At 45.5% G+C, this 27,649-nt stretch overlaps 1 protein-coding gene across 4 annotated transcripts in view; it reads right to left on the reverse strand.

The window, feature by feature from the left end:
* UBR4 (ubiquitin protein ligase E3 component n-recognin 4) overlaps positions 1 to 27,649 on the reverse strand; it is a 129,428-nt gene that overhangs the window by 67,592 nt on the left and 34,187 nt on the right. For 3 of the 4 annotated variants that reach the window (XM_057698006.1, XM_057698008.1, XM_057698009.1), the window contains exons 25-55: positions 27,357 to 27,586; positions 25,834 to 25,955; positions 24,752 to 24,849; positions 23,391 to 23,548; positions 22,427 to 22,636; positions 21,480 to 21,581; positions 21,062 to 21,162; positions 20,615 to 20,813; positions 20,052 to 20,240; positions 19,572 to 19,635; positions 18,100 to 18,291; positions 17,503 to 17,573; positions 17,266 to 17,413; positions 16,589 to 16,816; positions 15,737 to 15,907; positions 14,461 to 14,643; positions 13,428 to 13,586; positions 12,932 to 13,084; positions 12,246 to 12,473; positions 11,794 to 11,951; positions 10,679 to 10,850; positions 10,250 to 10,451; positions 9,252 to 9,415; positions 8,618 to 8,834; positions 7,566 to 7,782; positions 5,532 to 5,595; positions 4,956 to 5,090; positions 3,397 to 3,571; positions 2,382 to 2,522; positions 1,395 to 1,516; positions 620 to 731 (exon numbers count right to left, since the gene is read on the reverse strand). In XM_057698006.1, the coding sequence (XP_057553989.1) occupies positions 620 to 731; positions 1,395 to 1,516; positions 2,382 to 2,522; positions 3,397 to 3,571; positions 4,956 to 5,090; positions 5,532 to 5,595; positions 7,566 to 7,782; positions 8,618 to 8,834; positions 9,252 to 9,415; positions 10,250 to 10,451; positions 10,679 to 10,850; positions 11,794 to 11,951; positions 12,246 to 12,473; positions 12,932 to 13,084; positions 13,428 to 13,586; positions 14,461 to 14,643; positions 15,737 to 15,907; positions 16,589 to 16,816; positions 17,266 to 17,413; positions 17,503 to 17,573; positions 18,100 to 18,291; positions 19,572 to 19,635; positions 20,052 to 20,240; positions 20,615 to 20,813; positions 21,062 to 21,162; positions 21,480 to 21,581; positions 22,427 to 22,636; positions 23,391 to 23,548; positions 24,752 to 24,849; positions 25,834 to 25,955; positions 27,357 to 27,586 (4,885 nt within the window). The remainder of the gene's footprint in view (positions 1 to 619; positions 732 to 1,394; positions 1,517 to 2,381; positions 2,523 to 3,396; positions 3,572 to 4,955; positions 5,091 to 5,531; positions 5,596 to 7,565; positions 7,783 to 8,617; positions 8,835 to 9,251; positions 9,416 to 10,249; positions 10,452 to 10,678; positions 10,851 to 11,793; positions 11,952 to 12,245; positions 12,474 to 12,931; positions 13,085 to 13,427; positions 13,587 to 14,460; positions 14,644 to 15,736; positions 15,908 to 16,588; positions 16,817 to 17,265; positions 17,414 to 17,502; positions 17,574 to 18,099; positions 18,292 to 19,571; positions 19,636 to 20,051; positions 20,241 to 20,614; positions 20,814 to 21,061; positions 21,163 to 21,479; positions 21,582 to 22,426; positions 22,637 to 23,390; positions 23,549 to 24,751; positions 24,850 to 25,833; positions 25,956 to 27,356; positions 27,587 to 27,649) is intronic. The other variant, XM_057698007.1, reaches the window with a different exon arrangement.

The following is a 27,649-nucleotide window of genomic DNA, read 5'->3' on the forward strand; positions in this document are numbered from 1 at the left end:
CTAATGCTAAATTTTAGACAATCGGTAGAGCTGCTTTTACTAAAATGTTAAATGTTATGTCCCTGATTTGCATCCAAGTGTATCAAGAGGGAAATCTCTCATGAAATTTACTGTCAATCTTATTGTAGGTAAGTCCACTGAGGATACTACCCATCAGGCAACAAAATGGACCCTTAATGTTAAGAGCTTTCAGGCCAGGAAATTTTTCATTTCCTGAAAAATGGCAGGTTTTTTCTTTAGTCACTGTGATTTTTGAACTGTTCTCATTTTTTTTCTTTTTTTTTTGCTATGGCTTTTGGGAAGCTTTCAGCCAAAAATAGCATCTTCCCTTAACAGCCATGTAGAACTTTGTGATGTAGATTTTATGTCCTTGGCTTGATTTTACTCTTGTACCTTTATTTTCCCCTGGCCTCGATTTTCCTTCTTTTTATTCTACTTACTATGCATTTTTTATACAACACCTTGAATTCTTCATGGAATAAGGTAAGTAAAACAATGGGTACAGGAACAAAAGTCTCCAGGACCTTAGTCAACATGAGCAGCACATCCCAACACTTCATTTCCCTTCTCGCCACCACCCCGCCACAGCTGCACAAGCCTAACCCAGACCTCACGTTACCCATGGGAGTGTTGCTTCGAGGGGAGGAGGGCAATGTCACATGTCTCCGCTTGTTCCTGGGCCTTAGGACTCGAATTAGAGCTTGTTTACAAGAGAAGCTCACAGCAGGATCCTGAGGTTGAAAGGGAAACCATCATTCTTAGGTTTTAATAGTATTCATGCAACTGTCTATAAAACACTTTCCTTTCTTGAACAACCACTTAACATGCATGTGGAAGATCTGCCTACTCACACCTACAACCTACTGAATTAGGTCAGCAGTTAAGCCCATTTCCCGACCTGACATCTAGAAGACCCATATGCTACATTCTTGTGTCTTAGTTCCTGGTAAGAGACTGGCAGGGCATTTGGCCCTGAAGTCCCTGTGGCTCTCTACAAATGGGTTTTGGCTTTGCATCACATGACCAGGCTCGCCTTAGGTCTGTACTATCACCAGCACTTCCAACACCAGCTTGTGCGCCAGAGTCACTGGCAACAGATCTTGGTGATGCTCATGCAGACACTCATTTAATTCCTACTTACTTAGCATTAACTATGAAGCAACCATCAGTATATTCCCTGGGGACTCAGCACTGACCACGACGGACCAAGTCCATCCCCTTCTCAATCCACTCTCCATGGAATGAGTAAGATGGTAAAGGTTTTATTGATATTCAAAGTTCTTAATTCCCATTACCTTCCTTAAGTCTATTTCATTAGTTAGGAAACTTATAAAAAAAAATTTCTAGACATTCCCAGACTGATAAGGATTATCTGGGGTGGTAACGATACGTACCGGACACAGGAGCATCTGCATGTAGATCTTGGATGCTGTGTTAATACAATCCAACTCACACGTACAGTAGCCATGGATAATGTCTACCAGAGCATTGACGGTAGCTTCAATATGAGTTAGGCCTGAAGGGGAGAAACATATGGTGAAAACACTTCTAACTACTTGAGAGTCTTAAGACAAAAATACCAGTTCTTACGCCTGCGTAAAGGTCAAGCTAACAAAAAAATGACAAGCATGCACAGGAAAACAAACAAAACACACACGTAGAATGTAGGCTGTCAGCATTATTTGTGATTTGTTTTATTAATAGTCTCCTAAATCTCCCAAACTGTTCCCAAAAGCCTTTCCAGATATCCTGCATCACAGAAATAAATAGCTGTCTACTCTCTACGGATATGAAAAGACAGGGCAGAGAAATGTCCCCTAATATCCCCAAACCTTCAGCAACAAAGATGACGTTCACGTGCCTTGTGGGTTCACTGCCCAGGCAACACCTGAACACAAACGAGTACCAGGCGCCTTCTACTCTTCTAGACTGCTTACTCAGAGCCTTACTCTTCCACCCAAACCTTGGATAGCGTGAGAAGTTAGATACCAAAGGCGGCAGCAGCTTAGAAATAAAACAATTCTCTAGGATGATGTTTAACTTTCACCTTTTCAACTGGCTTTGAATCGAGCTTTCAAAGATTTTTTAAAACAATTATAAACACCACTAAGGGCGCACGCACACGGACACACACACACACACGCACATGTCTTTATGCGAAGTATTCAACCCAACACGGAGAGATACAAGAAAAGTCCCACTTCTCTGCTATACTGCTAAATTCTTCTACCAGGAACACTGATCTCACAAACTTCTATTTCCTAAATATTCACTCTGGAAGAGATGGATCATGAAGGCTAAAGGTGAAGAGTTCAATCTGTTCAAAGAAAGAACTTACATCAGGCTTCACTAACTATCAAGGATCCCTTTTAACATGATACCTGGCAGGCAGGCAGGCGCCAAGAAAGCATTCTTGGGTTTGGATGCATGGAGTTTCCAGAAGTGGTTCACCAGCTGGGTGATGAAACTACAACAGTCTCCCTCCAACTGCTTCTGAGGTTCTCTCCCCTCATCCGCTCCTTCTAAGCAGGAGAAAAAAATGATTAACGACGGTAAACCTAAGATGGAATTTAATTTGTTTTAAGGTTAACGCAGGTCAAGGAAGCTTGCCTGGGGAGGGAGTTTCAAGTGGGGCCCCAATCAATATGCCAACTATCCCTAGACTCCAGCAGGCACATCTAGGAAAAAAACAGTCTGGGAAAGGAATATCACAGAAAATACTGTATGTTAGAATCAAGGAGAAGGGGGAGCATTCAGGATCTTACAGCAGATTCAGAGATCTCAGGTCCAGCTGCTCAACTTCTAAAAGCTAGGGGAACATCTGAGATTTTCTAGAATGATTCCTGGATTATAGCACTAGAGGAGGAACAGGATGATGACAGCATATGGGAGCATGTAAATAACAGAGAATCGTAAAGGCATCAATAAGCTGTATGATGAAAGCAAAGCAGGTTTGGTACCCAGCCACGTGAAGAGAGAGGAGGAAACAGAATCAAGCACTGAGAAAGGCTACTACATGTATTAACAAAATATTGGCAAAAGAACAGCACAAAGCAAAAGATATGATCCTATTACTTTAAAGCAAACAGGGAGCAAGTTCAACTTCACCCTGAAGATCTTAAAGAGGTAGTAACTTCAGAAACAGATTATATCTGATGTCCAGAGCACTAAATATACTCAAGAGTAATCCAAGGGGTAAGCACTGGAAAGAGTATTTACTTATTAGAATGATACAATTCTAACATCAAAAGCCCTACAAGATATAAAGATGAGAGTAAAATCCCTGTCTCAGAGCATGAAATCAGTCAGAGGCCAGTGAGAACAAGAAGATGATGAGGGAGTGAAGAAGATGTAGTAAGCAGATTTCAGGACCACGGCCATACAGGCCAAGTTCACCTGTTTCCATCTGGGGCAGCTTTGACTCCGTGAAGTGGACAAGGTTGTTAGGGCGCATGATGGCAATGGAGCGAGCCGTGATCACCAGCCTCTGGAAGACCTCAGGGTCCAAATCCTTGCCTTCTTTGCTGGATGTGTTGAGACACTGCACAGCTTTGCTCAGCAAGGCCTGATCCTGCAACAAAAGAATCACAGAAGATGAACTAAAAGCAAGGCAGGCCAGGGTACTTTAGTACAGAGGAGAGGGGGCACTGGCAGGTCGTCAGGATGGCTACCTCCTCTCAAGAGAACAGGTTAATTACTGCTGACTCCCTGGAACAAATCTTCAAAGCAGCCCAACACAGTTCAACTTCTTAATACATAAAACATTAAAGGCACTTAAAAAAAAATATGGCTTCCTAGGTGGTGCAGTAGTTAAGAATCCACCTGCCAATGCAGGGAACACGGGTTCAATCCCTGCTCCAGGAAGATCCCATATGCCATGGAGCAACTAAGCCTGTGCGCCACAACTATTGAGCCTGCGCTTTAGAGCCCGTGAACCACAACTACTGAGCTCATGTGCTGCAACCACTGAAGCCCATGCACCTAGAGCCCGTGCTCCACAACAAGAGAAGCCTCGGCAATGAGGAGCCCACGCACCACAACGAAGAGTAGCCCCCATTCACCGCAACTAAAAGAAAGCCCGCGCAAAGCAAAAGACCCAACACAGCCAATAAAATAAATAAATTTATTTATTTATTTATTTATTTATTTATTTATTTATTAAAAAAAAAATCAAAAGCCGTGAAATCAGTATCAAAGTATGATGGGAAATTAGAAACCAGCCAATTCTCCAGAACTGCAACATCCCAGATTTCTAGCCTACGGAAGTCATTTCTTTGCAGGTTCATACCAAAGCTATGTTTCCAAAAGTGCCTTTCCTTGAGAGGTTCAGCAGGGTAAACTCACATCTCTCAGTTCTCTGGGCTGGAGGCACAAAAGCTAATAACCAAGGCATCTGGGCTGCTGGCTTCCTCCTCGTGAATCTGAACAGTCAACAATCTTATCTATTTACAGAAACTGGCCTAATAACTTAACTGCCTTCAGTCACTACTTATTTTTATAGACAAGACCCTCACTCCCCAGATTTCCCCCTTGGTCTCTCCAACAACTACTCACCAAATTCTTCACAAGCAAGTACACCTCACTGAGGGCTGCCCCAGCTGGAGGAGTGAAAACACCAGTGGTCCTGACTTCCTGAGGGACTTCCCTCCCGCCTCTTCCAGTGAGAAGCCACCCCCACTCAAATGTCCCTGCCCCCCGCTTCCTTAAATCTCGCTGATCCTATCAGAGGAACAGAAAAATGAAGGCAAACCAGTGGCCCATTATTGGCTTGTCCTCTTTGTGAATGATACTGATTAATTCCTCAGGACAAACTTTAGGTTGTGTGGGTCTAATCTCAATGCTCTCCTCTCCCCACTTCACTTTGCTATGCCCTTGCTTTACATCCAAGAAGCCAACTTACTTGATTCCCTGTCAGAACCACAACTTCCCCTTCAACAGAAGGCGCCCCTGATTACCTTGTGGCTGTGATAGGCCGAGCGGCTGGTGTGCAGGCTGGCCAGAAGGCTCTTGGACTGCTGCTGGACGCTGGCAGGCGCTGGCAGGGACAGCAGCAGAGTGGCCAGCTCCTGAGCTGCACTCTTGTTTCTCTCCTGATGCAGAAAACAGCAGGGTTGTCACTAACCCCACCAAATCCATGCAGGATTTACTGTCCACACTCTACCCGCCCCCCTCCTCCCTTCTCGGCCACCAGGACTGGTTAGGCTCCATGGACCACAAGAAGCAAAACAAAGAATTTCAGAAATTACAATCCTCCCACAATACAGCTATAGAAATTGAGTCCAAGGTCATGACTCCCAGAACAGCGTAATTCTTTAATCAGCACTCATCCTGTTCTACAAAACGCTCTCACTATGGGTTCCTAAAAAAGTAGCACATAAGGCCTTAAAGCTGAAGACTCCTCTGGACCATCTCTGCAAATCAAGATTATGTTATAATTGTTCTTTAGATGCAAAGGCTTCGGGGCCTCTGATGATTCCACTGACTTCCTGCCTCTTCAGAAAGCTCCCACATGCTTTAAAAAAGTAACTTGCCTTCTCGATGATTGGGCCAACAGCAAAGCAGCTTTCCAGGGCTTCTAAAGAACTCACAACCAGCCTAGGGAGACAGAAAAGCTGGCTTGAGTACAACAACCACCCTTCTCTCTCCACCTGGTGCTTTAGCCTGCACAGACTATAGGCATGAGGACCTTGGGGATAGCTAATGAATGCCAAATACAAAATCAAAGCACAATAAGACCTGCCACAGGCACCATGCATATCGTTTCCTTGTGTTACAAGCCGGAAGAAACCTGGCTTCTGCTTGGAGATCAACCTGAGGCCATGTTCGTAATCCGTAACTCAAAGACAGGGCTTTTCTTCCTCAAAGAGGATAAATGTGCTTCCTTCTGCTGCCTGTGGCAGGGATCACTGAGACAGGCTTAACAGTCTTGATGCAATGGGACCCGAAACTCAGGGGCCCACAGATCAGTAGGCAAAGGGGATACACAAAGGGAAAGGTTAAAGCCATCTTCTTACACTGGGAGAACTAAGGTTATATTTTACTTACACCTCCAAGAAAATGCACAAAGGCACTTCCTGTGAGTCCCCAAGTACGGGGAAGAGAACAATCTGTATTTTCAGGTGCATGCCAACTGCCAACACTGAAAGGGTACTATAAAGCACCTTTAGAAAACTGGGTGATTTTCTCTAAGGGAAGGATAGGAAACCCAGCCGTTGAAGGGTACCAAGTGACATGCTCCCCTGGGCTCACTCCTGTAGATTTAACGCAGCACAGTAAAAAGACCAACATCCCGAGAGACTCTGGACAGAGAGGGAAAAGTGTGGACGGCAGCTGGAGAGAAAAAGGTCAAGGGGCAGAGGAACACAGTAAAGAGCCAGGAAAGAGGGACCTGGGGCATAAAACCAAGGTGGACAGAACACCTCTGGTGGCTTTTCAGACAGTAGAACTTTCCCATTGTCCCGGCACCCCCTCCCCCCTTCTCACCCACTGTAGAGAGGAAGCAGAGAGGGAGCAGGGAGGGGCGGGGTGAGGAAGGGGAGGCTAAGAGTCTGGAGTGGCCGACACCAAGTGCGCACGTACAACCCTCCGCATTCTCCACGCTGACACGGGACAGCTCTGCAGCCATGCAATGAGCAGAACAGAAAGAAGCGGGAGGACTTGTCCACGGAAGCGGAATCAACGCAAAGCCACGCCATCGGTTACACCGCTCTCTGATACACACTCGCTCGTGCAGAGAAAAGAAAGAGGGCATACTAACCGGTCCAACTTGGTTAGGGACTCAGTTTCAGAACTTGGGGGAGAAGCAAAAGAAAAAAAAGGAAAAAAATGTGAAGCTCAGAGAAACCTGGAAACACATCCTAAGCAAACAATATAAGAATGGGGGTGGGGGCGGGGGAGAAAGAGAGAGAGAGAGAAAGGGTGCGGGGGAGGCTGCTGGTGGGAGGCAGTGATTCCAAGCCAGGCTAGTCTTAGGACTTACAATGTAAGAACTGAACATCTTACATTCTGAGTGACTGCATCTATCATGGCAAACCAGCAGCTCCCAAGCACAAAGAAGCCAAGCGCAATGCTTAAGAAGGCCACTGGGGGGGAGCCTCAAGAGGCTCTGAACTCTGCTACAAGATGCCTGGGACAGCCTCTTGCTAGCAGTGTTATTACCACGTGAAGTAGCTGCTGCAGAGAAAGATGAGAAGGTGACAAAACCAGAATGAAAGGGAAGATTTTTTCCTATAATTTCAGCAAGACTGCAACCTAATCTATGATACTGGCTTAAGCATCTTCTGGTCAGCAGCCTCTGACTACTCCAAAGGGTATCTGAGCATTAAGAGAAGGGAAGGGACAGACAACCCCAGGCAAGCCTAGGAAATCAGACAGCTCTGAGCATGCCTCCAGGCCTTGTCTGCACACTAAGGAGACACTGGGAGGGGGAGGAGGCGTTGTGTGAAACCTTGAAAATCACACGCCACACTTGGGACACTTATTAGAGGCTCACTCTCTCGAGACAGATTCTGCTGGGAGAGTGAAAACTGGTGAGAACTGAAGCCAGCCCCTGCCACTGCGGGTACCTCTCCAGGACAGTCCCACTCGTGCTGGTAGGGACAGCTGAGTCACTGTCTCCAGTGCCATTGCTCTGGTTTAGGTTTGAAGGACAGATGTTGCTGACGGAGGCAGAAGGGAACTCTTCCGGGGGCTCGTCAGGCCAGCCGAACTGCTCCTTAGTCTTGCCGTAAATTTTTACAGCGTCGATCATGGTGACACCTGCTGGATCCACTGAGGCCCCGACTGCAACAAGCGAGAGCAGCCTTTAGGAAGCACATTCTCTAAAGGGCGACCACCACCACCTCCAAAGCAAAGACCAGAGTTTGGACAAAGTAGCAAGCCACATCGATTTCACAGGCATCGAGGAACTTTATCTCCTGGGACTTCAGCAGCACTTTCATCTTGTATAGATGCTGAAAACGTGTAGAAACAGCTCCATGGACCAAAAGCCTATGAAGTCTCCTACTCAGAAGAAGAGTCCCTGAACACCAGTGTCGGGACCCTCCAGTGCCATCAGGGGACCGTTCCTCCCGCCTCCACCCCCAGGGATCTCCACCCACTCCTTCTGTTCAAAGCACAGATCATCATCAGTCATGTTTCTGGAAGGAAAGAATCAGACGGGTGGCCAGTAAATGGTAGGGAAAGCTACCAGCCTTATGGAAGGCTCAGCAATGTGTACTGAGGGTTTAAAGGCACTGCTAAACATCTCTTAGGGACGTGCGCCCTGAGGCCCTTATCGGTGCCTTAAGAAAGCCTTGCAATTTCATGTGCTAATCTAGCTGCTTCTGCTTAAATGCACAGGCAGCCCCATCAGCAAGGCTATGCAACCCCACTGAAGTGAACCCTGAAGCAAAGTTTTACCCTGTCTTTACCCCTCTCATTCTCAAGTATATCCCTTTCCTGTCATCTTGCCTCCTTTACATCTCAAATGAAGCTCAAACTTTCATGACGGCAGAGACCACAGAGCTATCCATAGAGCAGAGAGCTCCCAGAATACTGGAGAGCCACAGAGACGTGGCCGCCCAGTCAGAATTCATAGCGAGAAGGATACAGTCTGCGCCAAGGGCTAGGGACTCACTGAAGAGGTTCAGCTTCTTATCGGCCTGCAGGGCTTCTTCTCTGGTAAAGGGGAAGTCAAACCAGCGTGAGCGGCTCAAGTTAAGTTGCATGGTTCTGCCGAAGATCTCGATATATGATGGGGCCCGTTCAATTGCCTGGGTCCCAATCTGGATCCGCATGCCTGTCATCACCATAGTGCTGTTGTTGTTACTGATCTCAATGGTGAAGCCGCCGGGCTGGAGGGGGAGAGGCGCAAATCATAAAGCAAACACAAGTTCTTAAGCGCAAACTTCCCATCCTTCCTGTAACAGTGACACAACGTGTGATCCTTTTAACTCCCCAACAATGACTTCCTTTCTTCCACGGCTGGTAAGACAGAAGCAGGGAGCAGACTCTTCCATGTCAGGCTTCCTACTTCCCAGCAGTAACCACCTCCTGCTGCCCTGTGCACAGTAACCCTGCTGGTAACATGAGAATAGGAGACCTTCTGCATGGGAGTGAGAATATTCGTTTATTCTAGTGACCATTAAACAAGGATCAAGGATTAGTGACTGTGAGTCTTGCATTCTAAGATAAGATGTGTCCTCAAACCATACTGTTCTCGAGTCCTTCTATGCAGGGACTGAACCCAGTGTGGCGCAGTCAGTCCTCACCTTGGTGTTGGCCACATACATGCCAGTGGAATTCAGCCGGTGCTTTATCTGTTGTGCGTTGTAGACCTGCAGGAGGTCATTACCACCAAACTCCACATCTGTCAGCTGCTGGTTGTGTTCAAAGAAGTCAATGGGGAAGGTCACCTGGCTAGACGTGCGGGTTGCTGTGGAGAGCAGCACCAGATGGCCAGAGGGCATCATCAGTCAGTGCGGTCCCCACCCCCGTGCCCCTGCGCTCACAAGCACACCCCCAACCTTTCTAGGCCAACTCGGGACTATAAGGTTTGCATCATTATGATGCCTACACGTGGTCAGCTGTCGAACAGTCATCATCCCCAACCACCACACGACCTAGCGGGGCAAAGAAACCCGGTGTCAGTATTGGGCACACTTAATAACAACAGGCTCTCTCAGAGCTGCTTTATTTAAAATAATCAAAAGAAACTCTTCATAGGAGGATGAAACTATTTCTTTATAGTAGGATTATCTCAAACATAGATCCTAGAACAAATTCCAGGTAGCTGGATGAACTCTGTAATGATCTTTGCTCAGCCCAAGTCACTCACTCCTAAGTTCAAGCTTTCACTCTCTGAAAAGTCCTCCTCCATCACTCAGGAGCAAGACTCCCAGCTCAGACATCTGTGACGGCTTCTACATTACTCGGCAAGAACAAACCAGCCAAAGGATCTACTCCTAATCAGCCCCATCCTGCACACCGCATCAGGCAAACCATCTTCCCTAAACCCAAAGAAACTATCTCAAACCAGGTGCAAGAGAGAATTCTTTCTTGGGCACCTAGGAACTACTGCCTGAAGCGGAGAGCCATGCAAGGAACATGAGTGGCCTCAGAAACCCTGACTCTGCTTCTGAGAATCCAGCTAGCACAGTCTCTACCTTTACAAGCCACGCAAGCAGGACAGTCCCCGTTCCCTCACGGGTACCTATGGCAGCCTACTCTGAGCCCCTCCCCCTACCAGCCTTCTGAGGAGGGGCCTTACTGATGGTGGCTGTTTTACGCTTTCGAACGGGCTTCATTATGCTGATGACACTGCTGGGCTGCAGGGAGGGCTGAAGCCAGTAGGAGGTGTTCTCCACGTTGGCCATGTAGATGCGCAGGCTGCCGTCCTCACACAGCAAGATCATTGTTGTTCGCTGCTGCTCATTGCAGGCCGTGTGCCGGATGGCGACCATGTCCTGGATCTAGGAGGAGGGGACAGAGGAGTGTTAGTTCCTGCACCTGTAGATCAGAACCTACAGAAAGAGGCAGAGAAGCAACTGGTTTCAGGGTCAATTGAGGGGGTGCTGAAGGCTGGCAAAGAACAGACGTCCAGGAGAAAATTCTTCCACAGGCCTCCCCTGAAAGAGCTGGCAAAGTGACATGACATATGAATATGTCTATTCAGGTGATGGGAGAACAGGGCACTGACCTTTGCTTTGGCAGGAAGAGTCTTAATCTCCTGGATGAGAAAAGTCTCTGGTTTCACCATAACTACCAGGGGCACTCCTGTAGTTTGCTGGACACAACAGACCAAGCCTGGGTGGTTCATCACTTCAGACCACTGGCAAAGGGCAGGAGACGTCTTACTGCCACCATTGGAACTGCAGACGACAAAAGTTAGATTGACACAGTTAGGGTTTCAATTACCACCTAACAGTTCTTTTTTTGACCTAAAGGCCATCCTCACTAACTACTAGACTCTCAGAGTAATATACCTACTCCAAGGACTCAAATTACCCACAAGTCTCAGTTTTACTCCGAGCCACGTAAATACTCTCACATACCCCAATATGCGCCTTTAGCAGAAGTCCTGGCTGAGGATCTCCACTGCTAGGCTCCACTGTCTGAGAGACTAGGTGGCCCTATGTGCCTAAAGTGGTCAACTGCATGGGGCCACGGAGCTGCCAAAGGCTGATGACCCGTTGTCCTTAATTTTAAGAATTTCCAAGCACATCAAGCTATGTATGAATAGTATCCATTTTATTTCATCCCAAACCATGTAATTCACAAAATAAAGGCCAGAGAGAAAGTGCTCTTCAGCAGCAGATAAAAAAGAGTGGAAGAGACCCTAAACCTTTCCTGCCTCCTCTTTAAATAAAATACTCATTACCTCACACAACCCTATCATCTGGAAGCCTGATGGCAGCCTCCACCTCCCTGAACTCAAACCACACCCCATCTACTGACACCACGTTCTATTTATTGATCAACCCCCCAGGAGGGAAACTTAAAGGGCATCTTAGCAGCACAAGTGTCTAGGAGAAACTTATATTCCCTCCTCAAAACTCAGTAATTAAATTAAAATCACATTCGCTATCCTGACTACAGCTTTTCCTTCTGAGTGACAGTGGCCGCCCAAACTACCTCTTACAGCTTGGGGTCTCCATGGCAGGGCACAAACCATGCAGACCACCCAACCTACCAACACTGAACGCTGCTTGATACAAAGACAGCAGCAGGGAGAGGAGAGTCCTTGGGCGGAGGCGGAGCTCTCCTGTGGAACACGGGCGCTGTGGAAGTTCAACGTTAAGTGCTCATCCCCACCTTTTGATGTTGATGGAGAAGAGCTGCAACACCTCCAGCGTCATCCTACTGATGGTGGCTGCAAACGACCTGCCCTGGCAGTAGCTGAAGAACAGCATCTGCAACACGTGCGAGTAATAGACGGACACACCACCGCCTGCCACCTGGCTGTTACTGTCCTGTCACGACAGACACACAACATCTGCATTAACTTCTCACGTTGCCTTGAGCACCAGCTTCCGCTTTGGCTGGTCATTCATTTTAAACCATGATTATGGGCTCTCACTCTCTAAGCATGAGATCCCTGTGATAAATCTTAAAAACACCATGAGAATAAAGGAACTTCAAGTGTAGTCCTAGGGACTAGAGTCTTTGCTACTAGGTAAAAAGAAGAAAAAAGAGAAACGAACAACAGAAGCCTCACTGGGCTGATTAAACCTGGCACAGACAGGAACGGCACCACGTGCTCTAACCTTCAGGTCCTCGTGGTTGATTTCCAGCACGTTCGTGACATAGAAGGGTCCCTGCTGGGCACTGCTGGCCTCCTCCATGAGCTGAGTATAGATGTACCCAGCCGAAGACATTATAACAATGATGTTCTTTCCCTCTTCATTGAAGAGGAAGGTAACATCTCTTATCTTTGAGCTGGGCAGGAGAAAGTAGAAGGTTGGACTCAAGGCATCCACAGACAGGTCATAAATCTGCAGGATGAAGGGAAGAAAGATCAAATTAAGAAGTTCTATTTCCGTCCCATGCCCAAACTATCCCGGGGAACCCACAGAGGTGCAGTCGGTGAGGAAGGAGCACTCATTCTCCACTCAGCAAGCACCTCTAGGTGCTTGAGCACATAATGATGACGAGAGTGTCTTTTCACTCCCTCCTAAGGAACGAGCAGGGGAGAGGACACATCGACAAATTCTATACCAAGCACGGTAACTAACAGCTGTGAACTGGATGCAAGGGAGCTGAAGCAGAACCAATCTTCTGCTACCTGCACACAGACAGCTCCTGCTCAGCAACATAACAAAAGGCAACAAAATGCTAGGATTTTTTATTTTTAATTTCTAAGAGAAGCTAGCACACATAATGGAGATCAGGCATTCTGGATTTAAAAGCAAAACCATTCTAGGACCATATCATCAAAGAGCTGTAACTATACCTTGACAAAGTCTGCAGTGACAATCGCTAACTCAGTCTGTGAGCCAGGTAACCACACGGCTTTGATGATGAAGTTCCCCGTTGCCAACTGGGGGTGCAAAACCAAGTGATCCGATACGGAGCCTGAGCTACTGAAGGTCAGCACGTGGCAGTCCTGGGCATGGTTGGAGAACAGAATGGTTAAAAGATGATTTGGAAAGTTACCTAGTTCATTTCAGAGTTCCAACGTTGCCTTCTCTTCCCTAATATTCTCCACCTCCAGACGGTACTCAGACTGTCTAGTAACATGTTCAGGTGTCAAGAACACACAGAGATTGTTTCCAATACGACAGAAACCTGGAAGATCTGGAAGACATTCAGAGATTTCTTTTGTGTTCCCAGTGGCTTTTAAGTTCTAATCGCAACAATGAGTAAGAGAAAGTGGTGCTGAGAACAGGGGAGAGAAGGTGACTGGGACCCACAGCTCAACAGAACCAAACCTGGATCAGGACTGTTACCTTCAGTCCACAAACGGCAAGGTAGTCCTCCTTGCACGGATTCCCTGTGAGGCTGAGCACAGTAAAGGGGACCGGGGCAGAAGCCAGGCGAGTCAGCGTCAGCTTCCTCTTGCTGGAATCTGCTTGCTTCAGGAGAGCTGAGAGCTGCAGGACAGTGATCTACAAAGGAATGATTACCAATTTATTCTTAACCTTTGTCCTCTCAGACAACACCGAGCAATAACAAACACTCCTTCATGAGAGCTACTAATTTGGAGGCTTTTTTTGTGCGCAAGTCCCCTAGGAAACTCCAAGACCAAAATCAGCCTCTATACCCCCTGGCTAAAAGAATGGGATGTCTTTCATTTCCTCCTTCTAGAGATGACAAAAGAAACCAACGTTTCTTCATATAATCAGTTCATAAAATATTTAAACAATTTCCATATAGTACTGTCCCTTCTCACAGTCTATGAAAATGTTTTTGAAAGTATTTTAGAGCTATTTTAATCTCCAGTTTGTTTTTCAGTTAAACTGAGGTTAAAACAACTTTACTGATCATGGAGAAGCCAGCATGTAGAAAAGCGCGAGTTAGGATACTCTCCTCCAACCTCGTCTGGTTCTACAAAACACCAGAAACCTCCTTAGAGCTTTGGGCTCAGAGGGCTGGGAGGGCAGGGAAGAACTACATAAGGATCACTGAGCTTCCTACGAAGACTACTCTCTCTCCATGTGTGTCCTCAAGAGCAGCCAAACTGGGAAGGACTGGGAGCCACGCTGCCCCAGGAAACCACCAGTTGTTACCTTCGCCTAGGGGTTCAAATGACCGAGTGGGAATTTACTAATTAGAGTCTCTGTTCTAGCCATACTGGTTCTAAGTCTGATAAAGTAACTCAGGGTTCAAGTAGAAAAGCTTGTTGAGCTCAGTCCCTGAAGCGCTGGTGGAACCCAACTGACTTTCTCCCAGAGGGCGAATCTGAGTGCAGTCATCTATTTGTTTTGCTCGGCACCTAAGACAACACAAGCTAAATGAGAGGGAAGGAACTGCAGGACCCACCTTGCCTTTCTCGTGGCTGACAGCCAGATGCTGGCGGCGCCCATGAGGGGAGGAGAGCACGCACATAGCCACCCTCCTGAGCACGTGGGCGCTGATTAGCTGTCGAATGGTCTGGCCCTGGTCTCCGCTGTAATTCATTCGGACATTCTCAAAGGCACCTTCCTGGGAGCCTAAGGTGGGAACCTGACAAAGAGGGAAGCAGAAAAAGAAGGCAGTAGTAAAGCAAAAAGACCAAGTGGATTCATACACACTATTCATGTGACTGGGATGCTATACAATTTGGTTATTCAAAAGCAACGGATTGCAATCCCCAATCCACGGACAGGCAGGTAAATTCATCAAAATTACTGTCAGTCCAATAAGAACAACGCAGTGAATGTTGCATAAAGCTAAACAAATACAAAGCACTGACTCTTAAAAACTATTAAAATGCCCCCCTACTCTTTCTTTTTTTTGGGGGGGGGGAGGGAGCTGCACAGCGAGGCTTGAGGGATCTTAGTTCCCTGACCAGGAATTGAACCCTGGCCCTCAGCAGTGAAAAATGCAGAGTTCTAACCACTGGACCACCAGGGAATTCCCAACTGTGACTGATTTTTTAATAAAATGCCAGGATATATATGTGTATCACCAAGTGATTGCTTCCCTTAAAAACAGTCACCTTGTGAGATCTATTCATGTACCTCACTCATTTTTACACTTCCCTTCCAGAAGTGCCAACGCTTTATTTTCTACTTTACACAGCTACTTAAGAGGCCAGGCAGACCAGGCCAGAAGTCCTACAGTCCTACACCTGAGCAGCAGGTGTGACGTGGACAACCACTTACAGCTTACAACCTAAGCCACAGGAAGAACTAATGGAAGACTACCTACAGGGCTACAAGCCAAAGAGGACAAGCATTATTTCTGTAAACAAGATGAACCTTAAAGGAGAAGATACAATAAGATCCTCTATTTTGACATACAGAAGAAATTTCTAACTATTATAACTTCCCCCAAATGTCGTTCCTCACATCCAGGGGTTCACATATTTATGTGAACTGAAAAGGAGACTTACTCACTGCGTTGGTCCAAATGACCTCTGGATTCCCTTCTCTGCAAGACACACCTCATATGCTGATTTGCACACTGGATGTCATGGTATCTTAAGTTCTAAGTTCTGAATGGCCAGGGGCTGACAGTTCTAAGAGTATTTCTCAGAGTATCCAGCACACTTTGGCATCTCAGTAAACGTGCTGGCTCCCACACGCCCCTAACTCCCTGCCCCTGACTCACTCACCATCAGCTGGTCTGTCATCTCAACCACCTTGTCCACTGTGTGCAGCTCCCGGAGGGCCTGCTGAGCCCGGCTGCTGCTCCCCACAGCTGAAGCCTGCTGAAAGTTGGTCTGAATGGCATCCATGAGGAAATTGAGCATGTCTAACACGAGAGGAGCGAACGAGAAATTGGCCTGAGAAAAATCCAAATATACAAGTGAAAAAAAAAAAAAGACAGAAAAATAATGGGTCATACTTATCTGCATAATCCTGCCAGTAACCACCTGCAGAATCCAGAACCCGTCGCCCTCACTCCAATTTGATCCTCCAGCCCTCATCTCCCTCTCTCCATAACACTAGGCCTGATTCCAGCCAACATGCTCTTGTGCTTAGCAGCAGTCTTCCTAAACTAGGGGCCCCAAGTCGATATCCTACTGCTTGAATGCACCCACCACGTATAATCAACTAACTTCTCGATGCATCTAGAATGCTTCGATTTATGTACCATCCTTAGGAAAACTGGAAAAATAACCACTCAAATCATTTTCTGTAGTCTGTGCTTCAGATGAGGAAGCCTGACCAAGAAAGTGTGCTCTAGAGTATTACACAACTAAAATTTACCCTCCCACAAACTCCCCAAACACTCCTCAGCCATAAAGTCTTCCTTATGAAGTAGTGACTGACACCACACACTATTCATATTCACACTGTGGAAGTCAGTAAACTTAGAGAAGAAAACAACCCCATGCCCACTAGTGCAGTCGAAAGGAGAGCCCTCTGCCCTGATCACCTGCGGACCAGCCAGCCAGGCTCCGCGCTCTGCGCCGCCGCTACGCCCCACCCCCACCTCTGTGCTAGACGCCACCAGAGCCCACCTGGTTCTGCAGCTCCTCGCGGCAGCCCTCCACCGTGCGGCACAGGCTACTCTTTTTGGGCTTCTCTTCGTCAGCAACCTTTCCGTCGCTGATGGTGACTTTGGCCTTGTCAGCCGGGGAGGTGCTGGTGTGGCGCACGAGACTCTCTGAAACCCTGGGTTCACTCTGAAACGCTGACTCTTTCATGGTGGAGCTCATGCCACTGCTGGGCGTTCGCTTCACCAGGGCCTAGAGACAGAAAATGTCAGAGGCCCCAAGTTCTTGCCACAAGCATAGATGAATACTGCCTAAGATCTTGGAGGAAAATCTGCAGAATTTGGAAAGGAGACACTGGCTAACCATTTAAAGAATATCCAAAAGCCTGAATTCTGGTCTTCATGGTATTCACCTAATACCTAATACTTTACCCACTTATACCAATAGGTCTTGAAATTGTGTGTCTGGGTGGGGGAGGGAGGTCTTTGAAAAAACTGCAAGATCTCTAAGGACGCTGCAAGTTCTATTATTCTGAGTGAAGCACTTAGGGCTTAGGCCATGCTGATCTATGTTAGAACCAGAATGTAGTCCTAGACCCAGGCCCCCCATGAAGGTGACATGGGAATTTCCCAGTTTGGCTTCAGCATTTGTGTCACTAACAAGTCACCCTTTATAGCCAAGAGAATGTTCCAATCTCTCACCAAACAGCTGCCATCCTCCTTGGCTCCACAGTCACAGAAGAAGGACCCATACTTGGCATAGGAAATCTCATGATCCTTGTGGCACACCTTGGCACATACTGTGCATACCCCCACCCCATCAACCATTTTGCAGGTGTGACAGTGGTACCTACAAAGAATAAGAACCAGCCAATGAGTCCAGAAGTCCCAACAATCAAGGCCCAGCAAACCCTCACCTAAATGAAAAATTACTCTTACCAATGCTGGTTCATGAATTCTTTCTGAGTGATGGTAAAAGTGCAGAGTTTATTGCAAAGAGAATCTTCATCCTTCAAAGATAATAAGTATTTTTAATCAGAAATATGTCCTTCCACACAGGCACTCACCAAAACACACCCTATGGAGAGTAAACCACTGACTCATGAATGACCAGGAGAAACCTACTCCAACTGGAGACAGCTCGCAGGCTATAAATGTGCTGCAATTTCAGGTGAGACATTAAGGTTTTGTGGTTAAGAAAAAAATAAATCTTATGCTTTCTCTCCAAGGGAGCTCACACCATCCCCCTGAAGAGCTCATCTCTGAAACTCCACTTTGGATGCAAAAACCAAGGAACTGTAGGACAGTGCCTCTAAATGGAAGAAGGTATGTGCTTGTTAGTAAAGAGTCCTTCCCCCTACAGCTTGCTCTGGGGGCCTGGACAATCAGCCTGGCATTAGTCATGGAAGCTGTGAGAAAGCAACAAGGACCAGGAAGAGTTCTGAAGCTCAGAGGCCAGAAGGGAGGGCCAAAGGCTTGTTAGTGTGAGCTCGGCAAGTGCCGGTCCGCCATGGCCATGGTGGTTACTTTACTTACTGAGTCCTCAGCCTGGGAGTCTTCCTCCTCCACTGCCAGCTCCTCTACCCAGTCTGAGTCCACCTCGATGGCCCGCTCTTCCCCATCCACTGAGAGGTGACTTGGGCCTTGGCCGTTACTCTGGCTCAGGGCATTGGTGACATCAGCCAAGTAAGACATAATATGGCAGGTGCACTCCAGGACTATCACATGCTGTAAGAGAAGACCGCCACACCACGGACGCTTCAGTTCTCCATATTCCATTATTATGTAAACTGTGTTTTCTCAAGCTTTTCCCAATAAAACTCAAGATCAAAGGAATAGTATAAAAGCAGAGAAGAAAAACAGCATGTTTTAATTACCTATTTCCTCCGCTCTTAGCACTATGACTACATGTGGTCGGTCAATAAACTGTACCGAATTAGTGTGATTCACTCCTTCCTAAGCACAAACACAACTCTTTAAAAAATAAAAAAAAAATTTATAAAATGAAGTACAATGGAAATCAGAAAAATAAAGTTAAAATGAAGACAAAAGTCATTCAAGAAAAAAACTAAACTGATGGAGAGAACAGATGAGTAGTGCCAAAGGTAGGGGGTAGGAGGGTGGGCAAAATGGGTGATGGGACTCAAAGGCACAAACTTCCAGTTATAAAATAAGTAAGTCACGGGGATGTAATGTTAAACATGGTGACTAGAGTTAAACATGTTTTTTCCTGCCGTAAACATTCGTTTTCACCATTAGCGAAAGATTTAAATTACTGGGTTTTTAATTAATGCAGTAGGGGAGGACTAGCTTCAGAGATCAAGGGAAAATTGTTGCAGCAAATCACCGCAGATAGTTCACGCTTGCTTAAAAAACCCCAAGGTCTGGCATCAAAGCCTCAGACTTCTAAGTTCCTGCACTCTGCACTCTGACAGTTTGGTGTGGCAGGATAAAGATTAGCAAGAAAGCAAGGAGACATGAATGGTGCTGTGGTGGGTCAGAGGCCATTATCTGTTTTCAGCCACTATGTCAGGTTCATGAGGTCGGTGGGGGCAGAAAATGCCTGAATGCAAGATTGCTGCCAGTTTCCACCCTTTTTCTCAGCACAGTGACCTGAACCTTCAGGTAAAGTAACCAATTCTAGCATCTGGATTGGAGCTGGGGAGGTAGACTGTAACCCCAAATAGCACGCAGAGCACACGGTTCCAATGCAGGAGAGCAGGGGACAATCTTCCAGAGTGCCAATATCTAACAATAGCAGTAATCCAGTGTTCTAAGAAGGATTCTGTTGGATGTTTGTTGACCAGAATGTTTCCTTCCTATCACTTCTCGCCACCGAGGAAAGGCCTAAGGGCATGCAGTTAGCAACTACACACTTCCAAGCCTCTGTGATTATAGGCCCTACCCTCTGTAGGCTAGCTAGGGACAGAAACCAACAGGAAAGAGACTTCCACCTGGCCACAAAGAATCATCACTCCCTGACTGCTCTCACTCCTCAATTTTCTTACCTTTCCATGCATTACATTGGCATTCAGTTTTTCAACCACATTCTTCTGTGACAGGTATTTCTTGCTGTCCCAAAGAAGAAAAAAGAGGGGGAGATACAAAATCATCTAAGGAACTAAAGAAAGGAAGCATCTTATCTTGCATCAATTTATGGACATCGTGAACCAAAGGCATTCTTAGAAAATTATGTGGGTAATCAGAGGTTGGGGGGGCTCTGTTCCTATCAGTGACAGATGGTACACTTTCCCTAAGACTTCTCCTAGCAATAATGAACAGAAAATCCTACTGATAAAATGATGAAGATTAAACCTAAACTGAACAGTTATTGGCTGCCCCCTTAATCTCCAATAAAAAGGCAGAGATTCAAGTTTCTTTTATACTCGCTCTGAGCTACAGAAAACAGCCTGCAACTAATTATCCCCCTTTTCTCTAAGAGCAATGTTGTAATGTACAGATGCGTTCCTCCAATTTCACCCTCTTACCATCTGCTTAGCCAGTCCACAGCAGCATTATGAAGCTGAAGATGGCCAGCACCTTGACCTGCACTGGCCAGGGTAGCCATCACAACCATGAGTTCGGGGAAACCAGTCCCATCACCGTTGGCCAGCATCTCTGTTGCCATGGGGATCAGGGTACCCAACAGCACTGCACACACACCTTCCCCCACTTGGCTGATAGAGAAGAAACAGCACGTCGGTAAGTAATCAACAGGAATCTGACTGTACAATTCTGAATTTGTAAGAGTAATTAAGAGGGGTTTAAACTTAAACGTTAAATGCATGGCTATACACACTAAGCCCAGTCGTGGACTTGGGCTACCAAAGCACAAAACACTCAGTCATGTTACAACTGACAAGCCAAGTCATGGCAAGTTTTTCCACGGAAAAAAATCAAGGAATCTACTAGATTCCTTGAGTCTACTGAGAGGGAGCGATGGAATCACCGAAAATACTAAGGATTGAGGTCTCAAGGAAAGACAGGTGCAAATGCTCTGCCTTGATTTCTGGGGCAGTTAGAACACCTGAAATAGATGCAGGCGCCCTACCTGTTTTCCCGAACGATGTACGTGGTCAACAACTGCAGCAGCTGCCTGTTCTCCTGGATCATGTCCAGCTGGTCGGAATCTTTGGGGGGCGACGCAGTCATGCGGGTGAGCCAGGCCTGGAGACGCACAGGCTCCACGCAAGCCAGCTGTGCCAGGGAGCCACAGAGATGTAGAAGGCTCGGGTTGGGGCTCTTCTCAGCTGGGGACAGACCGAGAGGCAGAGGTCAGCAAAGGAGGGCAGGGGGAAGGAAGGGAGGCACAGACTGTGAGCCAGGAAAGCAGGAAAGCCTCCAAACAAGTTCTCGACTTCCTTCCAAACTTTCTCGGAGGGATTCTCTCCACTTGTTAGCATTTTCATGCTGTAGTTATACTTGGGCAGAAGATAGGCACAGTCATTAGCTGGACATCAAAGTTCCCTTAAGAAGATTACTACAAGCTGTCACTCACTCAGCTGGAAGAGTTTGGTGAAGAATTTCAAAACTCGGTTACAGAATTTAGCAGAGAGGTTCTCATTGGCTGTTGCCATCATGATCTGCACAAGTTCTCCACTGAAAGGCAGGAGAGGAAAAATGGAAGAATCACATTAAGTCTCACATAAAAGGCATCCGTTTCTATTTCTTCACAATCTCACCCCCTCTAGGGGAACCAGTCATTTGTGAGTCAGCAATGCCAGGTGTTCATGAAATCAACTCCCTTCACCAATAACCTCAAGGAGTCAGCAGTCAACCAAAGTTCTCCCGGAGGTACAAACACCTAAGCAGGCTTTCATATTCCCTGAGAAAGAACACCTACATACACACAGATAGGTCCCTACTTCCAGGAGGCATTCAAAAATGCTCACTGAGGGGAACAAAACACAGCTCACCTGTCAGAGAAAAATTCCTCCATAGCTTTACGAGCCTGGCTGCTTTCCAGTTGCTTTTCCAGATACTGAAGACACTCCTCTAAGATGGATTCATCCAGTCCACTGAAAATCCAAAAGAAAAATTAACTACCAGAAACAAGTGCTGTTTCAATGTCCTACTAATACTCATCTTCAAAAATCCAAAGTCTGTTTACGGCTACACCTTGAGGGCGATATTCAATTCTGTTTTGTCAAAGTTTATCATAACCCCTGGCATACAGTAGGTGCTCAATAGATGTTTGAGAAATTAAACTGTAATAAAACAAAAAAATTCCTAAAATCTGAGGTAAATGATTTAGTTGATGGCTAAGAGTTCCAAGAATCATAGCTGTTATTTCAAACTGTTAGAGGAACGAAGGGAGGGAAAGATGGGGGAGGGGGGGAAGAGAAGTTGGGAGGGAGAGGGAAAAAAAGCAGCCCCTGATGAAAACCTGGATTCCTCAACAACAAAAAGGCAGGAAATCCCAATACCTGGAACCCTTTATTTGTACAGTTCTTAGTGGGATAAAACTGTAACTTACTCAACTGTTCTTTAAGACTCACTTACATGTACATGACCTACACTATCAAGCAAAAACAATGCTATGAGACCACCTAATTCCACTGAACACCTATCTCAGAAGCATGGTTACAAACATATTAGAAATTTTATCAAGCTCCTTTGTATACTGCATCACCTCTAGTACAGCAATGTTTATATCTAAGAATTCATCACAAAAGAGGATTTCAAATAACCGTTCATGTACGTCCACAAGAACACAAAATGCATATAAGTAGTACAGAACTTTCTGTTGAAAAGCACAATCATCAGCTACTAATTAATGACATTAAGCAGCTGGTGTCGGCACATTTCACTGATGGTGGCAGGAGGTCACAGGCACCTGACGCCTCCCCCTAGTCGGGCTCACCTATTGGGATCCGCATGATTGGCCAGAATGTTGTAACAGCCAGTGATAAGCTTCTCATAAACACGAGCCAAGAACTCATCAGATTCTGCAGGGCCCAGGATGCGTTCCAGAGAGTTGCTACTGATCTCAGCGACACTCTCAGTGCTTGACTCGAGAAGAAGGGGGAGCAGGGTCCGAATTACCTGTGGTGGGTTCATCTCATCGGACCAGCTTCAGCAAAGAAAATGGAACCAAATTAGTGAATGCACCCCTCTCAAGAGCTGTGAGGGGAGGAGAGGGCAATTCACTCATTTATTGAGAAGGGTTTTTTTCCTTTGATAGTTGTTTTTCACACAGGTAAAATCATGCAACTTCATGGCCTCCTTTCCCATTATTATATCAGAAGCTAAAATCACTTCCATATGAAAAATCCATTTATTGAAGTGTGAAATTAATAATATAAGATATATTTTATAATATTCAGAAAAGAAAATTAACTGAAACCTAAACTAGTAACCCTCCCAGACAACCTTTCTAAAAGAACTGACAGGAATCTGCGTCACTCTTACGGCAACGAGATACAGGACTTTACCCGTGACCTATGTACAGGAAGACAAAATAGTCCCTCCACTAGCCTGCCCTAGTCCCCACGATGGCAGCATCTAACTTCCACAATGAATCTGGAGAAGCATGACTTCAAATACATCATTGTCACCTTGAAACTTAAACCTAAAGCACCTCCAAATCACAACAGGATTTAAAGCCAGTATGCCTTTTCTGAAACACACTACACAGAAAGAGGGGGGGAAGTTCCCTGCTGCCCTTCACAATCAAGATAAAAATCACTCCAGGTAAATGCTCACACTCTAAGGCAACAGGCTCTCTCTGCTATAGAAGCAGGCAAAAAAAGGACTATCATGTCTTCCTATAGCTATGACAGAATACAGGAGTAGAGAGCACTTAGGGCTGCACAGTAGGTACTCACACTATAAGATCTCCAGTCAACCTGACCAGTGAGAGGAGGGTGTGCTTCAGGGATGCAGCCAGGGGCAGACTCTGGCCACAAAGAGTCCCCAAGTGAGCCGCCTGCACAGCACTGATGTAACTCTCAGAAGGGATGGTGTCATTGGCAAAGGCATTGCGCTGAAAGGAGGCAAAGCAGACATAAATGGATAGACCATCTATCTCCCAAGACCAAATTCTTATATGAGAAAAAAGAAACCACGATGACATAATCTAAGACCCCACTGAGGCTTACAGTGACTCTATTCAGTATACACTCTTATTCATCCTGGGAAAGAAAGTGGGGTGGACTAAAGGAAGCAGTTAACAAATTTTAGTTAGTACAAAGCGGAGTTAAAATTTAAAAAGTTAAAGTTAGGCTAAAATTTAGTTCGTACAAAGTTAAGATACCCAATACCACTTTTCAAATAATTATATTTAACATTAAAACTATGTTTGCCTCTAATAACAGAAAGATCTGGATTTTACAACTGCGTCTGGGTCCCCATTACAAATATCTTAATTATTCTTGCACTATAGCTCCAGGTGATGTAAACACAGGTCACAGTTACAAAGCAGGGATAACAAGATTATAACACTTGGCTTTTCCAAAGAACTGTAATAACGCAATAATCGGTTAATAGAAGTAATCTGAGTAGAGCACACAGAAAGATCAAGGAAACTGACGGAAGACTCAGCAGTCTTCCAAAAGCCTAGAGAACTTCAAAGCTATCCCATAAAATTTGGACAAAAGGAGCAGGTTCTTGACATACAAGCTAAAAAGGAAAGGAAACAGGTAACATTTACCGAGAATTCATGGGCCAGATAATGTGCTCGGCACTTTACATTTAATATCCCTAATCTTCACATCCCCGGATTTAACAGGTGAAGAAACTGAGGCTCCTAGTAGCTGACCCTCGAATGCCATGGGGTTGGGGTGCTGACCGTCCATGCTGTCAAAAATCCATATATAACTTTACAGCCCCCTATATTTGCAGTTCCGCATCCATGGATTTAACCAGCCACAGATCACTACCATAGTCCAGATTTAGTAGAACAAATCGTGTGTAAGTGGACCCTTGCTGTTCAACCCTGTACTGCTCACGGGTCCACTGTAATAAAGCCATTATCCTGTAATACAGTAACAGACTTCCTATTCTTAGCAAAATGACCACATGAGTACCATTTGGGTAGGTTGAGGCCTTGATTATTGATGCAGCCATAGCAAATACTACTGCAGCGTATTGAGATCTCTTGGTAGCTAGTTTAAACCTAAAGAATAAGAACAGAATACGGAAACAGAACAGTGCTAATTTCTACTCCTGGGAACAGACAGCCACTCACCCAGGATCCAATGTTAGGAAACTCATTGGTGTTGATGTTGTTCCAGGATTCGCACACAGCCTGCACCGATGACGGTAAATTCTGAACCAGTGTTGGGCCTGGGGGGTGACAGAAAGGAGAAGGAATCATCACAGGAGAGAAAGAGAGAAAGAATGACACATAGCATTTTAAAAGCCAAGCCCAAATGCAGAAAAAAACACACCACAGTCCAGGCTGCCAAAATAATTACTAAGATAGCTTAGATGGGTATTTCACGAGCAGGACTATGTCCAAGAACGTGCTAATTGCTTAATAGCAAACAATCTCAATTATAAGGTTTTCATTTTCCATCATATTCACTTTCTATCTGGCAAGTAAAGAAGACAACTGAACAAAAGATGCAAAGTGAGCAAATCACTACAAGTCCCTGTTAAACGTCTAGACCTTCTATGATTAGGTATCACTTTGATCTCTTTTCTCCTTGACACAAATCTTGAGGGCAGGGATCATTAATGAACATTAAGAACAGTATATTCAATGAAGTAATGGAATTAAATTTCTAAAAGTGAGAATATCTGAACATTAAAAGGGTACTTAAAGCTTGAAATTCAGGAATACACAAATGCCTGTAAATTTTAAAGGGTAACGATTGCACTTGACTCCAGTCCTGCTCAAGTCCTTTTGATTCCCCATCCTAAATTTCTACCAGATCATTCCTAACATAAGGAAGAGGTTTTCCCCAGCATGAAGCAGCAGCTTGCTAGTCTTCCTAATCTCTATAAATGAAAAGAAGAACAAAGATCTTTGCCAACAGCCAAACAGCCTAATGCCTTGGAACCACCTGATCTTGGTTTGGATCCCAGCTCTGCCACTTGCAAGATGTAGGATTTGGGCAAATAACTTCTCTAAGCTTCAGTTTCCTAATGAGTAACAAAACTTACCTAAAAGAGTTATGCGGAAGATCAAAACAGATAAGCCTATGTCAGTGCTTGATACTCAGAAAGATCCCAATAACTGATAAATGCAGGAGACAGGTAGAGAGAGAAATAGCACTACTAGTCGTACTAGTGTAAACAGTCTTATTCAATAGCATATTCACTTACCCAGAGTGTTCGCCTTGCACCTACTAGAGCCAATAGCCAAAACAGCAGCAAAGCCGCGCAATTTCTCCTGGGAAGGTTTTTCAGTGGATCCCTCTTCATTAAAGTTCTGCAGCAGGTAGGCTCTGGAGAAAAAATAGGGGGTTATGTCAAAGCCGAAGGGATCTAGTGCCACGTTGATTAGGAAAAACTAACCCTAGACAAATCAAAAACCCTGTATCTCAGTTTCCTAATCTAAGAAATGCAGTTGACAGTGCCTGCCCCTTTAGGTCAGCTAAGAATTCCAATGACAACTGTTTCCCAAAGAAATGCCATTCTCTGAAATGCTCACAAAACTCAATTCCAGGACATATCTACCCCACTCTTCCTGGCCTCAGAAGACTGGCAATGTATATATTAAAGGCTCTGAGAAGTACTAATTTTTTTTTCTTTTTTAAAAAAAGCACTTCCCAAACTTATTTGCCCAGGAACATGTATTAACAGCTCAGTTTAGAACGTCTTATTTAGCCTGATGGGCCAGCGTAGAGCCACGACACTCTCAAGAGGCAGTGACGTGGTCAGCTTTGCTACCGCTGCCCCCCCAGCACCTGGAGAAGCACTTAGCACACAGCAAGAACTCACACTTGTTATCCAAGCTTATTGCTCATATTTGTTCAAAAATTTTGCCTCAAGCAATAGTCCTCTGTCTACTGCAAAGCGTTCACACTAAAACACATTAGTTAAGTTTTTCAACAATCCAAGTCCCTTTCACAATCAACGTCCCATAAAACAGGAACTGAACAGTGAAATCCTATACGGACCAGATAAAGTAAATGAGCTTAAAGGGGCTCAGTGAGAATGTCTAACAAAAAGCAGCCAGTCCTTAGCTGTGGTTTGTTACTGTCATATGGGAAGACAGGCCCAGTTTTGCCAATTCTTCCAATGGAAGAAAAGCCAGACATCTTGACTTGTGAATAAATTTCCTATTTTTATACACTGAAAATGAATTCTAAAATATTTAAACATAATGCAGCATAAACAAAGCAAGTCCACAGAGTGTACAATTTGCAATCTTCATTATGGAAAGGGCTGGGTTTCAAAATACTCTCTAGGGGACTTCCCTGGTGGCACAGTGATTAAGACTCCACACTCCCATTGCAGGGGGCCTGGGTTCAATTCCTGGTCTGGGAACTAGATCCCACATGCATGCCACAACTAAGAGTTTGTATACCACAACTAAGGAGGCCATGTGCCACAACTAAGGAGCCCACCTGTTGCAACGAAGACCCGGCACAACCAAATAAATAAATATTTTTTTAAAAAATACTCTCTAATTCATGAAGAAAATTTTTTCTCTACCTACATATCATGAAATTTAAAGAGCTTCATCTTAGTGAATAACAGAAATGATAGTGTTTGGAAAAATTCCATTATCTTTCTTTCCATCCTACAAGAAAAATGCTAGAAAATATTTAAAGATGAAAGTAAACCACCCAAGCATCTAACGTCCCTGTCTCTGACAGCTCTGGGCAGGCAGCCGGGCACACCTGGTGAATGACGCATAGGTGTCAATGAGCTGCAGCGTGGCTGGAAGCAGGTTCTTGGTGATCTCAGATGACTTATGAGGATCTGTCTCGGCAGCCATCTTAGAAAAATGCTCATCCAGAGAGACCTGGACCTTTGAGATAGCAGCATCAAGGGTGTAAATGGACTGCAGACTAGGAACTTCATGGAGCTGCAAGATGGTGGTGCAGTCGATGCTACAGAAGGACGAGATCTTTAAAAATACCCAAGATATTAATTAGTAATGGCCAAAAAAATGTGGCAAAAGCCAAGTTGT

The sequence above is a fragment of the Hippopotamus amphibius genome, chromosome 1 (assembly GCF_030028045.1).
Source record: "Hippopotamus amphibius kiboko isolate mHipAmp2 chromosome 1, mHipAmp2.hap2, whole genome shotgun sequence".
NCBI lineage: Eukaryota > Metazoa > Chordata > Mammalia > Artiodactyla > Hippopotamidae > Hippopotamus > Hippopotamus amphibius.